Below are 13,430 nucleotides of genomic sequence, written 5' to 3' on the forward strand. Positions count from 1 at the left end.
TTTTCAGTCATTTTTGAGAAACTTTTTCGGAGATTTGTTCAGCTGTAGTGCTTTACTGTGATCAAAATGTGGCGTATCAGAGTCTAACAGGCCTATGTTCCCAACACACACAGACAAAGACACATAGACACACACACGCACACACACACATACACACACACTCACAGACCCACAAACACACAGACAGACACAGGGGCATTTCGGGGACTTTTTATTTTTATGGATTTTTCACGATGGTAAGGCTATAGTAAGGCGTGTTTTGGGTGTTTTTTAAATATTCATATAAAACACTTTTTGGACTTTAAAACACACAATATTTACTTGGCAGCATGTTTTAGGACATAATCTTGCATTTTAAGACATTTCTGGGACTTTTTATTTTTATGGATTTTTTCACGATGGTAAAAAGTGTGATCTTCATTGGGTCTTCACTTAGAAGACCCTTGGTCGAAATTTAGTCGACTGCCTTCAGTTGATGTTCAGTTGATCTTGACTTGATCTTCAGTTGATCATCACTTGGAATTCGCTTGGTCGACATTTAGTCGAAATTTAGTCGAGTGTCTTCAGTTGATCTTAAGTTGATCTTCAGTTGATCTTCACTTGGAAGATTCTTGGTCGACAATTAGTCGAAATTTAGTCGACTGTCTTCAGTTGTTCGACATTTAGTCATTGATTTTAAACATGTTTCTATGCCCTGTTTTAAATTATTATCTGTTTTTATTTTATTTTATGTACAGTGTCCTTGAGTGACCTGAAAGGCGCTTTTTAAATAAAATGTATTATTATTATTATTATTATTATTTATTAACTTATTCACTCTACGTTGTATTTGGCAACTGTTACATATCATTGAATGGAAGTTTAGACGTTTAACTAACTTTTAACTTTATTATTTCTGCTCTATTTTCAGTTGTATTATGTCCCCAGTCGACTGCAGCTGGACTGTGTTGTTTAAGTCAGAAAAGGTCTATAAACTCTATTAAAAGGAGTAATGTTTTATATTGGATTTACATTATTTAGCCATTGCTCTAAGTCTAAATAATCCTAATAATCTCCCTAAATTTTACAGTAACAGTAAGATCTAAAAATACAGGACAGTTGTGTTTACTACAGTTTTCCTTCTTCATGTGTACCCCGCTGTATTTTGCCAGCATGTTGTAGCACCTGTGTTTACTGTCTGCTCCTTTGTCAGGTCTGGTTCCTCTTGGTTTCACACCGTTTGCCTTCCAGACAGTCCTTATTGTTCAGCATGTAAAACCTGGCTGTGCAGCAAAGCAGACGTTGCTACTCAGGGAGTTCTTTCATTTTCACGTTAAATAGAAACCAGAGAGACCGACTACAGGTTGAGCAGACACACTATGATTCACGTTCTCTGTCTTGTCTGGCATCAAATACATACCTCACACACTAACACTGCAGAAACACTGCAGTAACAGTTCTAACCTGCATACCTCACAACTATAATTAAAGATCATTTGTGAGGATCGGGTTGTACATAATCTGCACAGGACGTAACCAAAGCCTGGCCATCTTCACTGTGTGTGTGTGGGTGTGAGCGTGTGATGCAGGAGGGAGTGTAGGTAATTTGTGTGTGCACAAGAGCCGGTTCACCCAGGAAACGGACGCGGTGTGCCCCAAACATTATGCTACGAGGTGGGAAGGAGGGGCTGAACAAACAGGAGATGGAGCAATCTCTGTGTGGTGTTTGAATTTCACTGCAAACGGAAACACATGGTGTCTCAGTATTTACACACATATGTTTGTTTGTGTGTGTGTGTGTGTATGTGTGTGTGTGTGTGCAGGTTGCACGTGCATACTTGCCCCATACCTGATATAGGGAGCATTAGGGTTATTAGTTCAGTGGTGTTATCTCTGCAGCGATAAACTCTAATGCATTTTGTGCACTGAACCTGCACACAGCATAGCTGTACATGCAACAGCTAACGTGATAAGGAAATGATATGTGACAGATGGGTCAAAGGTCACAGAAAATGATCAGTAATCCATTCATGTGTGTAACATAATATTAGGCCCTGTGCCAAAAGCCAAGGCTGTCATGTTCTTGTTCTTTCCCCCCCTTTTCTGATCTGTAATTGTTGCAGAAGTGGGTCACATCGGAGAGACTCTAAGCTCGTCCATCGCCCAATGACGTGCACGAATCCAGTGCACAGAGTTGCGTTGCTGTCATAGCTTATCAGGTGGATGAAAAGCCTCCACTCCACTTTTGAAACGCTACACTTCTATTTTGCTTTTCTTGGCACGGCAGCCCCGCAACATTAATATTGAGCAAAGTCCATGATTCAGCACATCCAAGTTGTTTTCCTCCTTTAGAGGTTGATTTAAGAACATGGAACCATAAAAACCAGGAACTGACTGGTTCTCTTTTATCAGGATTAGTTTGATGAAATTTTCCACTTGTGAAGACAAACACCGCCGTGATTTATGATTAACCTTTGAGTGCTTTCAACTTCAGAACCACTGTAGCCATTTTTTTGGCAAGTATTTGTGAAAAAACAATATCCAGCTGTTTGTTACTTAAAACATGGTTAAGACGAGTAGACTTAGTAGATAATGTAAACCATGACAGATTTTCCAAATACCACAACAAAAATGTTCTCTCCTTAAAAATCTACCATCCTGAGACTACACCTTACTGCAGTGGTCGTCAATCAACTCCGCCCACTGACCGTCCAATCTGGTCTACTGGATTCTAAATAAAAATTTTAGACAGAAATGTGATTTTTATTATCTTTGAGTGTCAAGGTGTCTGTCCAGAGGAATTCTGGCTCCTGCCTCACAGCAACAAGTAAAAGCACAAAAATGATACGTTATAATAGCAAGGAATTTGCAGCACTATGGGTGCATGGCTGTTTTGTCTGCTGTGGCTTCTTCTCCAAAACTTAAATGCTATGTTAGTTTGCTCTTGATGCAAATTGAACATCTGCTGCAGCTTCACATAAAAAGCCTAAAACTGCTGCAACACAAATCCCAATTTATTAAAAGCAGTCACAGAGGAAAAAAAGTATTTTCAGCATTTTTGAACAGTAGATCAGTTTGACATGTTGCAGCTGTGTCTGATGAACAGCTTCAGGCGACGTGCTTTGAAACTCCAACCCAACACTAAGGTCACCAACAAAGCTGGGAAATTTGTGATGCCATATATTTTTCAACATAAAATAATTTCAGTGTTCATATCTGTGAATCCTGGCATTTTAATAGTCAAATAAGAAACACAGATTTATAGCTTTTTGAACTTGGAAACCAGTCGTGTGATCTTCTGATCACAGGCGAGTCTGACGAGCAGGTCTGCTGCTGAAGTGCCCTCAGACGAGGTGTCACCTCAACCAAAAAGACCTCCAGGTACCTATTTGAAAGGTGAGAGAGGGAGTGTGTACCCAGGATTCTTTGAGCTTGTCCTTTAGTTTCACGTTTCATGTTTTTTTTTCTCCGAACCTGATCTCTGTGATCTAGGCTGGCTTTGAAGTGAGAAGGTTTTTTTTTTTTTGTTCAGACTGATCTGGTGCCGCCGTAAAGGAGAGACACTGGTCCTGTAGCAGCTCAGCACTGGAGCAGAGCAGCTGGCTCACAGGCCAAGGTGGTCTCTTTGATAATAAGAGACCTCACACTCCCACTGAGACGGTGTGAGTCTCTTCCTGTCCTTCCTTTTCCCGTCCTCCTCGTGTATATTTGCTCCTCACTTTTCCCGTCAAAGCCGTCCTTTCAAAGGAGACCTTGGAAACGTTGAAGCCCTTGCCTGATGTGCTGCATGTGTGGTTTCACTTTAGCTCTTGGCCTGAATGTAAGGGCCAAGGGAGTTAGTAATCATATCTTAACGGATCTCTCTACAGACACAAGGTTGAGGGCCAGTTTGGCAGCGGCTCGACGCCCAGTAGATTTCTGGAGTTTCACACACAAACTTGTGTGTCTGCCTTGAAAATAGGGCCTTCATTCATGGCCTCGCAGTGAAGTGCTCTCAGTAGTACACTGTTCAGCCTGTCATTAAACTGTGGAGTGTGGATGGAAAAAATGCTCAACACTCTTGCAGCCATACACACACACACACACACACACACATACACATAATTTAACCACACATACAAACAAATAGGACTTGAAAATGTACTGTACTTCAGTTTTCATCTGTTAGGGTGACGCTGAGGACAAACCTGTGTGAGACTGTTGTCTGTGGTGGTCATTACGACTGACGCTGAAAGTCAGGATACAATGGTAGTTTGTAGGTTTTGAGAAGTTACAGAATGTGAGTCCAAGTGTGTTGATTTGAATTTTAACAAGTGTTTGTTGTAGGTAAAAGTAAGATTAAGTTGACACCATATTTACACTCAGAGTTTCCTTAGGTTTCTTTATTGAGAGATTTTGCCACCTCCGCTGCCCACAAGGACAGAGTTGCTTGCAAAGCTTTTGGAAAGTTCTATTGCCTTGAGGTTGCCCAAAGCCATAGATCCTGTAAAAGAAATGGGCCGAACCAAAAGCCATTTTAAGCTGGGCTATTTCCTTAAAACCTCCGATACATCAGGCCTTGTCCTACTCTCCTACATACTCTTTAGTCCGACTTGAGGCTTCAGAATGGGACATTTTATTGCAGCCAGATGGTCCACTTCATATTTACCAGAAGCATCCAAACTATTTTTTGTGCAGATTTGATAGTGCAAAAATATCTGAAGGCCAGCTGTTGCTTCCTGCAATGCGGCGGACTGTAATTAGGTTGGTTTACAGATGCAGCGCGAGCCACTCTGTTTTGGACAGATTTCTATTAATCATTTCAGCTTCTCACATGCATGTATGTGACAACACAAATAGTAGAGTTGGTAAATAGAAACATAAGTGTATTGGCTGGATGGAACACAGTGGTGTGCTTTGAGTGACAGGTCACAGAAATAGGTCTAGCCAAAGTTTGAGTAAAAAATATCTAAAAGTTCAGCTAGAAACTTTACTGGGTTTTATAGTCCAAAATAAGATAAAAGTGGGAGAAGCTGTAACAATAATATATTTTTTTTAAATTAATAAAACAAAAATGTGTTCAATTAAAGAAATCAAAACACGTCTGAAAAGCCTTCTGTATATGTTTAACAAATTCCCGTAAACATAGCATTATCTAAGTAGCTACTATCTAACTAGCTACAAGCCCTGTTTCCGTCACACACATTATCCTCGTCCGAATCTCGACCAGATATCAAGATCGAAATCCGGAGCAAGTGATACAAATTCGATAGATTCGATTATTTTCACTGCGCATTTTTCCCTACGATTCCGGCTATAGACAGCGGACGCTGCTATTACCGTTAATACGACAATATCGTTACGCGGTTGAGCCAATCAAATCACGTGCTTACCCTTCGCGGGCAGCGCACCAGAGCAGAGAGGAAAAGACGTTGATGACATAACGGATTCTGCCAAAAAGAGGAAGGGTTTTGAGGAAAACCGGTGGTTTAAAAAGGAAAATGTATGATCATTCTTCTGGTAAGCTGTTAAGAATGTGTAAAAATGACAACTGTAAAGCAAACAGAACTCTTTTGAGTTAAGTTATCCCCTGTAGTCCGAGCTGAGGGCACGCAAAAATAACCGAACCGCCACTCCAATATGACAGACGTAGCCGAGTCGTCACGTATACGTTTACAGCACTGCGCCGTGAAAACGAATGTTCACTAAAAGGAATCGTGGAGTTTGTGGGAAACAAAAAAAAGTTCGTTTTGGGACAGTTGAGAATAAGTGCTTAAATACTGTTGCTGAGACAAACAAGTTTTTTTCTTTGTTTTGTTTCAGATGATCATCACCTGTAACACAGGACAGTTTTAGGGCGTGGAGGAATTGTCAACAAGAACGTCCATTTTAATTGGCTTATTAAACACAAAACACTTCAGTTGAGAGACTTTCATATCTGTATTTTACAGCTTTTGTAATGATTATTTCACGACAAAGAGTCCTGATGAGCTATGGAGCTATAAACCTTTTTCACTGGACTGTGTATATGGGTGTGGCAGACACCACAACATCCCCACTGTGTTATTATATTAGTCCTATTGAAAAAGGCTCAGTGTTGTGCATGTGTGTTTTTCCCACAGTGCCAAAAAAGCCCTTTAAGTCAAACGTCTATTAACATCAATCCATGTTTTTGTGTTTCATTCTTCAGACGATTACAGCTACCTGCCCGATGCTCTGCCACCTCTTCCTGAAGTCCCGGACTCTGGATCTGTCCTGAGTTCCATCGACATCCCTGCCCGCTGCCTCCGCAACTCGGCCTTACGTCACACGCGCTTCTGCTCCACCCTCAGCATGGACTCCTCTCCGGACTGCGCTGAAAGGCCCATCAGCTACAGCTCCACCTCGTCTTCCGCCTCCTCCAGGGACAGTCACTGCTCTCTGGGCAGCCGCTCCACCCTTGTCGCTGCGCCTCACTGTAACCCAGTGACCTCAGACAGGGACTCTGGGGCAATCCGGTTGGAACTGGTCCCGGCTCGGCAGCTGGGATGCGGGGAGGAGGTGGACAGAAACGATGGAGGGATGGATTCAGGGAAGGAGCAAGGAAGGCAGAGCTGTGATCAGACTCCAACAGAACATTCAGAGCCAGAACTAAGTCCAGAGGGGGGTGAGCGGACGGGTCAGGGACCCAGAACATATGTGGACCGGGTGGTACAGGAGATACTGGATACAGAGAGAATATATGTCCAGGATCTGCGAAGTATTGTTGAGGTAAGAGACCCGAGAAAATAAAAAACACACTCTTCTAACCTTATAATTGGACACTACCTGTGGGAGCAACGAGAAACAGAAGGTTCCAGAAACATCAAAGATATTCCATATTTGGCAGAACATTAAATGTTGACAGAGTGTCTCATATATAAATCATGTCCAAATGTGACTTTTTAGTTCTCACCCAGGATCCAGTTGAATCAGTTTATCTTTAAAATGATCAACATTAAACTGTAATATATCTTATTCTGGGGATGGTGAAACCAAAGAAGATTTAATAAAGTCGTTTTAATATTTAAACCCCACTGTATGAAACAGTATGAAAGGCAGAAATTGAAGCAGTGTGAAGTGTTTTACAACCTTCTAAGGACCCGTTCTTTTTGCCAAATGATTATTTTTCTTGGCCAACTCCGTTAAACTTCGCTCGGCAGCAGTGGGACGTCGTAAATGCGTTTCAGCTCCAACTTCTGCTTGACATTGGTCTCTCTCCCAGGTGGAGTACGGAGCTTTAATTCACCAGATAACAATCATCCCTTCACATCTTTGTGGTTTTTCCCTCGCACACGTGACACCAACCGCTCGTTGCCTACAGGGAACTTTTTTAATACAATCAGGTCACCTGCGTTCGCAGGCGGGGTTTGGACCCAGACACACGACACCGGTGCCTTTGTGCTGCAGCCACAGGCGCGCACACACAAAACTATTTAAGAAAAAAACACACACATACTGTATACACACACACTCTCTGAGATAAATGCACTCCTTTTGTTAGCCTGGCTTTGAACTGTGTGGATACACACTGCCTCTAGTTAGGACTTGGTGGCTTTGTTGGCGTTTGGGTGCAGTGAGTCTTTTCATCTCTGTTTGTCTTTTTTGTGAAACCTGATAAAATTGCATTGTCTTTTCTCAAAAATGTGCCAAACACATGGGATGGCTGTTTTGCATTTGTGTCCTGCAGCTGAACGTGAATTGTTGGAGTAAATGTTTGTATGGGAAGCAGCTTTGCATGTGAGCACAAGAATGCACGTGTTGGAGCTCTGGCCACATTTTTCCATATCTCCCCTTCTTTCCCTTTTGGTTTTGGTCCATTAGCCTGTGTGTTTTTGTGTGCGGTTTTTATGAGTACAGGGTCCAGGGTTCACAAAGTTCACAGGGGGAACGGCTCTTGTCAGAGGATAGGCAGGAAAGCTCATATTCACCGTAGACAGGATAAGTGAAGGCGGCGTGGTTTTTTTTTTAGGTGTTGTGATTTTGGCCTGTCAACCCTGATCGATGTCCCACCCTTTGCTGCTGCCCCCCACACCCCTTCCTTCCCTCTCTCCTTCAGAGAGCAGGAGGGGAAGGTAGGAAGAGGGATTGAGCTGTGGAGATAACAACGCCTAAAGTAGGTTAAGAAAACACTGAGCAGAGCTCAGACGCTGCACTTAATAAACCTCTGCTGCCTGTCTTCTGGAAATCACCTTTGTCCATTAGCTTAAAGGACCACCCGGACCCTGACGACCACACTTTGATGGCAGCACAGTTAAATTCCTCTCTAGCAGTTTGGGAACAGAGAGTGCATTTAGTCTTTCTTCAACCTTTTCAATAACAGTGCTCAGAGGATGGATTGCAGTGAGGGTGACTACATAAGAGAGCTTTTAACATCAGCCAGCTGACTCATGGGTAAGAGAAAGCCTCCAGTCAGTGGACAATACAAGAACACACACCAACCCCTCTATTATCAGAACTGTCCTGCAGGTTTTATCCATACAGCTCTGCTCCCTGCAAGGAAAGACGGAGGAACAGCCCTATACACAAATATTTACCCAGACTCCCTCGGGCTCACCTGCGTCTCATCAGTCAGCACTGCAGTGGTAGCCCACAAGCTCACACACACTTTTACAGACTCTGCAGACTTGGGTTTGATGTATAACCAGTAGGAAAAACAATTAGGAAAAAGTACAAACAGGGGGCAGTATCCTATCAGTTAATACTGTGTGTTTCCAGGTCCTTGAAGATGTTTTCTTTCTTTTTTTTTTGCATTCCAATAATTTAATTCAGCGCACTGAGCTCTCTCTTCCTGTTCATCCAAATCCGTGTTCTGGAAGGATCACTGAGTATGGTTTTGATCAGTGTGTGGAAGAAGTTCATCTGCACTCCATAAATAAACCTCAAAGCAGAGCTTTTGGATCTTTTTTTTTCTCTCTACCGAATGTTCTTCCTTTTTTAGGTCTGGACATTTTAACTTGAGGAATTTTGGCCAGTAGAAATTGTTGAGGTCATGAAATTTAAATGTCTGGGAAGAAAAGCTCTCACTGAAGGAAGTGTTTTTATGTCGGGAAGGAGTGTGTGCTCAAGTGGGTTAATGGTTAACACGAAAAAGTATCAAGTTTGTACATGTTATTACTGACGCTTAAGAGGGAGTGTACCTGAGGGTGTGTATGAGTGCATGTGGATGAAAAAGAGTGTTTTTGCTGTGTGTGTGTGTTTGTGTGTCTGTGTGTGTTGCCCATTGTTAGGATCAACCAGTATAGGGCTCAGCTTGATGAGTGACTCGGACAGGTCGGGTCAGATCCGTGACCCCGTGGCTAATACAGCGTCACCTTACACATCACCTATGATAGTTGACAAAATCCAAACATGACCTTCTGATCTGACCCCTCACGTTTTTTGTTACTCATTGGTTCATAGGAACCATAATCTCAGCCTGCAGCTTTTCTTTAATCCCAAATATTATACGACTTCATGAGTGTTGATTAAGATGAGATCATTTTTCTCTCTTTTCACGCAACAAAATCTTTGACTCAGGTCTTTATTTTAAATACAATCATATTTTAAAAAAAGAAGAGACATACTTAATTATGCGTGTAAGTGAGAAAATTATGTTTGAGTTTGTTTCAGGGTGTCAGAAGTAGTTACTGTAAGCTCCACTAGAGGGTGATCTCGGTAAAATTGTATAAAACGCCTTTAATGCCCTCATAAACTGCGACACAGCTGGGTTGTTTTGTTGTAAGCCAGCAAATAAAAACAGCCCTCCTTCAAATCTATGGTCAACCACACATTTTACTCACGATAAGTCACTCAGTCCATTTTACAGATTAGATCCAAGGCTAATCTTGTTTCTGCTAAATTACTCAGTAACTACATTAAGGAAATAAAAACATATGATTTACTGACCTGATTCTGACCTTTACTCCACTAAGTGATAGTGGATATTTAAATGTGGTGTGAAGAGGACCAACCTGGATGGAAACAGTGCACTTTCTCAGCACATGAACTAGTCCCAAGACCTGTAACTTTACCCAGGAACTAAGTTGAAGTATACAAACTTTTTCACCCCAGTCATTTATAGAAAGTACTGCAATCACAATGGTTCTGGTCCCTAAAAAGTTCCTAGTACTATACTGTGGAAATGTGTCTTTTGTCTTTATATCTGGCGTCTAATGTGATGCTTATAAATGAGTCTTGTGTTATATTGAGTTGGCTTTTTTTTTCTCTCTGCCTGCAGGGAAAGATGATATCAGGGCATAACCTGAGGAGCAAGAGAGAAAAGAAAAGAAAGACTTTAACGCCCCACCCCCCAATTGCAGCCTTAGAAATATATTTATTTCCTCCAGGCAGTTATTACACATTACAGGCAACAATCAACAAGATGACATAGAAATGATTGGGGGCTCCAAGGAATGAATGAATAACAGGAGCCTGAGGCAGTTGATGTAATAACAGTGTAGTTTATTGATCTCATGGGGACAATTTGTGGTGTGGAAGAATATTAAATAAACACAATCCTCACGCTGTCTGCTCAGAGTGGAGGAACTGGATCGCCAAGGAATAACATTTGGTTTTAAAGTTTCAACACCTCCTGCCGCTCGCTCCTGGTCTGTGTGGTTTACGTCGTGCACCTTTTACTTTCTATCTGCAGGGCAGACTGGGAGCGGAGTCGTAACAGCGCTCCATCTCTCTAACGGCAGTGATGGCGGCGGTGATAAGAAATCCTGGTGTTAAATTTGCCTGAGCAGACAAACGCTACCTGCTTTTCCAGCGTGTTAACCCTGATCCCCATCATCCCACTGATTAGGATGTTTACACAAAACAGTGGAATGGTCATTGAGCAGTGATTTAAGGCACATTAAAATCACCTCTTAGTTAAGTTAAGTTAACTGCAATGGCTGGAGACCAACGATTGCACCTCCACAGTAAATTAAATGGTGCACTGGTTGATCAACACACTAAAGATTTGAACCCCAAAACTGCTAAAAGAAATTGCTAAAGCTGGTCGAAGTTGGGCTAGAACTGGAAGAAAAGCTAAAATAATAGTAAAGAATGTTACCATGGTAGTATTAGCCACAGGTTTATAACTGACTTTTCCTTTCCTCGTTGCAGGACTACCTGGAGATTATAGACAACCAGTTGCGACTGCCTTTAAACTCCGAGGATAAAGGTTCTCTGTTCGGCAACATCCAGGACATCTACCATTTTAACAGGTACATCATGGACGCACGACAACCACTGCACAGCTTTATCAGAAAAATAAAGAAAAAAACAATTTTGACCAGATCCACAGCGAGAATAACCTAGTATTGTAACTTGTACTTGTGTTGTTCCTGGTGTAACACATCTCCAGTGTCCTGTGAGTCTTTTTCTAGAGGTAAAGAGACAAACTTGACTCAGAACAAATGACATGAGACTCAACTTGGACTTTGACTGGTTACACAGGCAAACACTGACCGACTGTTGTCTCAGGCACAAAGTAAAACTGTCCAGAGACACCTGTTGGTTGTTTATGGTGTGTGTGTAAAGTCAGTCCTTGTCTGCATATTTGTCTCCTTTGGCACCACTCTGAAGTCACTGACTGTCACGGCCAGAATAGGTTAGTTGGTTTAGAATCAGCCCTGGTGGTCTGCACACACACACACACAATTCTTTAAAAAAAACTTCCAGTAAAAATAGGAACATAAAAAGAGATTTTAAGTGCTGACAATGACCTCATGCTTTAGCTATGAAACAATGACCTACAACAGTAGCCATTTTATCTTACCATGTACTTAGACACGCACGCACACACACACACAGACGCAGGGATGCATATGGGAGCTCCCTGAATGAATTCATGGAAGTTCCACTCCTGTTCAGAGCAAGTCTGACTTCTGAGTCCTCACACAATGAATGGTGGGAAAAAAAGAAAAAGTCCAATATTTTGTGTTATTGATGGAAACATTGACTTTTTCCCATGAACCGATGTGACTTCCCTGACGCAATGTCTTTCATTCAGGGACCTTCTGCATGTCCTCGAGAAGTGTAACACCGACCCTGTGGCCATCGCAGAGTGCTTCGTGTCCAAGGTAACAACATCAAATGACGTTGATAAAGATTATAGTTGTGAAAACACAGCCCAGACACCAGTTAGCCAAATACAACTACAGCTAAACTAAAAGTTAATTTTGTACGAACTAGAGGTTAGGCACGGGTATAGCATGACAATAAGCCAATGATTAGTAAACATTAATTTAAGGTTTCAAATGCTGAACATTTAAAATAGCTTTTAGCAAATCAAGCCATTTAAACATGTCTAGTTGACTGTTGCTAATTGTTCTCCGGTCAGAGTTCCTGTTATTGAAGGCAGCTTTTTAACAGTTTTGTCAGGATTTGTGAAGGTTTCTCTGTTGATGTCTGCCTCTCCGTCTGGTGCGTGTTTGAACCTGTCCACACAGCTGCGTCTTCCTTTCTGTCACGCACACACACATGAACACACAGAAAATGACAAACATCAGTAAACTCCTGTAAGAGATTAGGTTCCAAACATCAGATACAGAGGCTGTAAGAAGTGGACGAGGCCAGATAGCTTTGGCAGCAGTCACAGTGTTATTGTAGCGAGTGAAATGTCAGTGTTAAGTGCACTTGGAGAACAGGGAGGAAGGACACTGCTGAGGAATTTTAAGGACCATCCAAATATGTAATCACCCTTTTTTTTTTTACTGGAGCGGAGATAATAGCAGCACTTCATCGAGAAAAATCTGGAGTCAGCGACTTATCTCCGAGTATCACAGCAGCCTCTGTCTGTGAGCCCTGGCTTTTATTCCACCATTCCATTGTCCTTATATGAGGATTGCACGATTATGTCCCATGATAACGCACCACATTCCGGCACTTCCTCTGAAACAATTTACATTCCCTCCCTGCCCCACTGCAATTACACCCAGTCCCGCAGAGCAAGCGTCTGACCATGTATAAAATAAAAAAAACAAGACAGTCAGTGTCACGGACTCAGCCTTTAAATATCACAGCTGTTGTTGTGACAGGAGGCTTTTACAGCAGACCACAGTCCTGCTCTGCATAATTAACCGGGGTCCGCAAACAACAAACCCAGGGCACTGACGTCTCCTCACCCACTGATGAATGTTTTGCAGACGTGCATTTTGACAGGAGATGGGGGCAGGGAATGGGGGGGCGTCTTTTGAAATGGTCACTTGTTATATATTTTACATGGTTTTTTTAATGGTTAATATCTGTGGAACATGAAAAAAATCTCTTTCGGTATGACTCTCTCTCTGTTTTTCACACACACACACACACACACCTAATACTTTTACTAATCAGAGAGCACCTGAGAGTCACCACCCTGCACCGTGTTTGAAGAAGAGTCGGATCTGGCCTTAAAATCTCTGCCTGCCTGTCAGATAATTGGCCGTCTCTCCTCATGTTCCTGTCCGTTTGACTAAATTCTCGCCGTGTTATGTGTTGAC

The 13,430-nt window shown here is 42.1% G+C and overlaps 1 protein-coding gene across 8 annotated transcripts in view; it reads left to right on the top strand.

Moving 5' to 3' along the window:
* The window catches only part of LOC103380950 (pleckstrin homology domain-containing family G member 1), a 64,054-nt gene that overhangs the window by 37,838 nt on the left and 12,786 nt on the right, over positions 1-13,430 (top strand). For 7 of the 8 annotated variants that reach the window (XM_025056674.1, XM_025056673.1, XM_025056675.1 and 4 more), the window contains 3 exons: positions 6,149-6,708; positions 11,071-11,171; positions 11,960-12,029. In XM_025056674.1, coding sequence (XP_024912442.1) covers positions 6,149-6,708; positions 11,071-11,171; positions 11,960-12,029 — 731 coding nt within the window. Of the gene's footprint in view, positions 1-4,095; positions 5,479-6,148; positions 6,709-11,070; positions 11,172-11,959; positions 12,030-13,430 lie in introns of those variants that run through there. The other variant, XM_008313094.3, reaches the window with a different exon arrangement.

The sequence above is a fragment of the Cynoglossus semilaevis genome, chromosome 7, assembly GCF_000523025.1.
Source record: "Cynoglossus semilaevis isolate Cse_v1.0 chromosome 7, Cse_v1.0, whole genome shotgun sequence".
Taxonomy (NCBI): Eukaryota; Metazoa; Chordata; class Actinopteri; order Pleuronectiformes; family Cynoglossidae; genus Cynoglossus; species Cynoglossus semilaevis.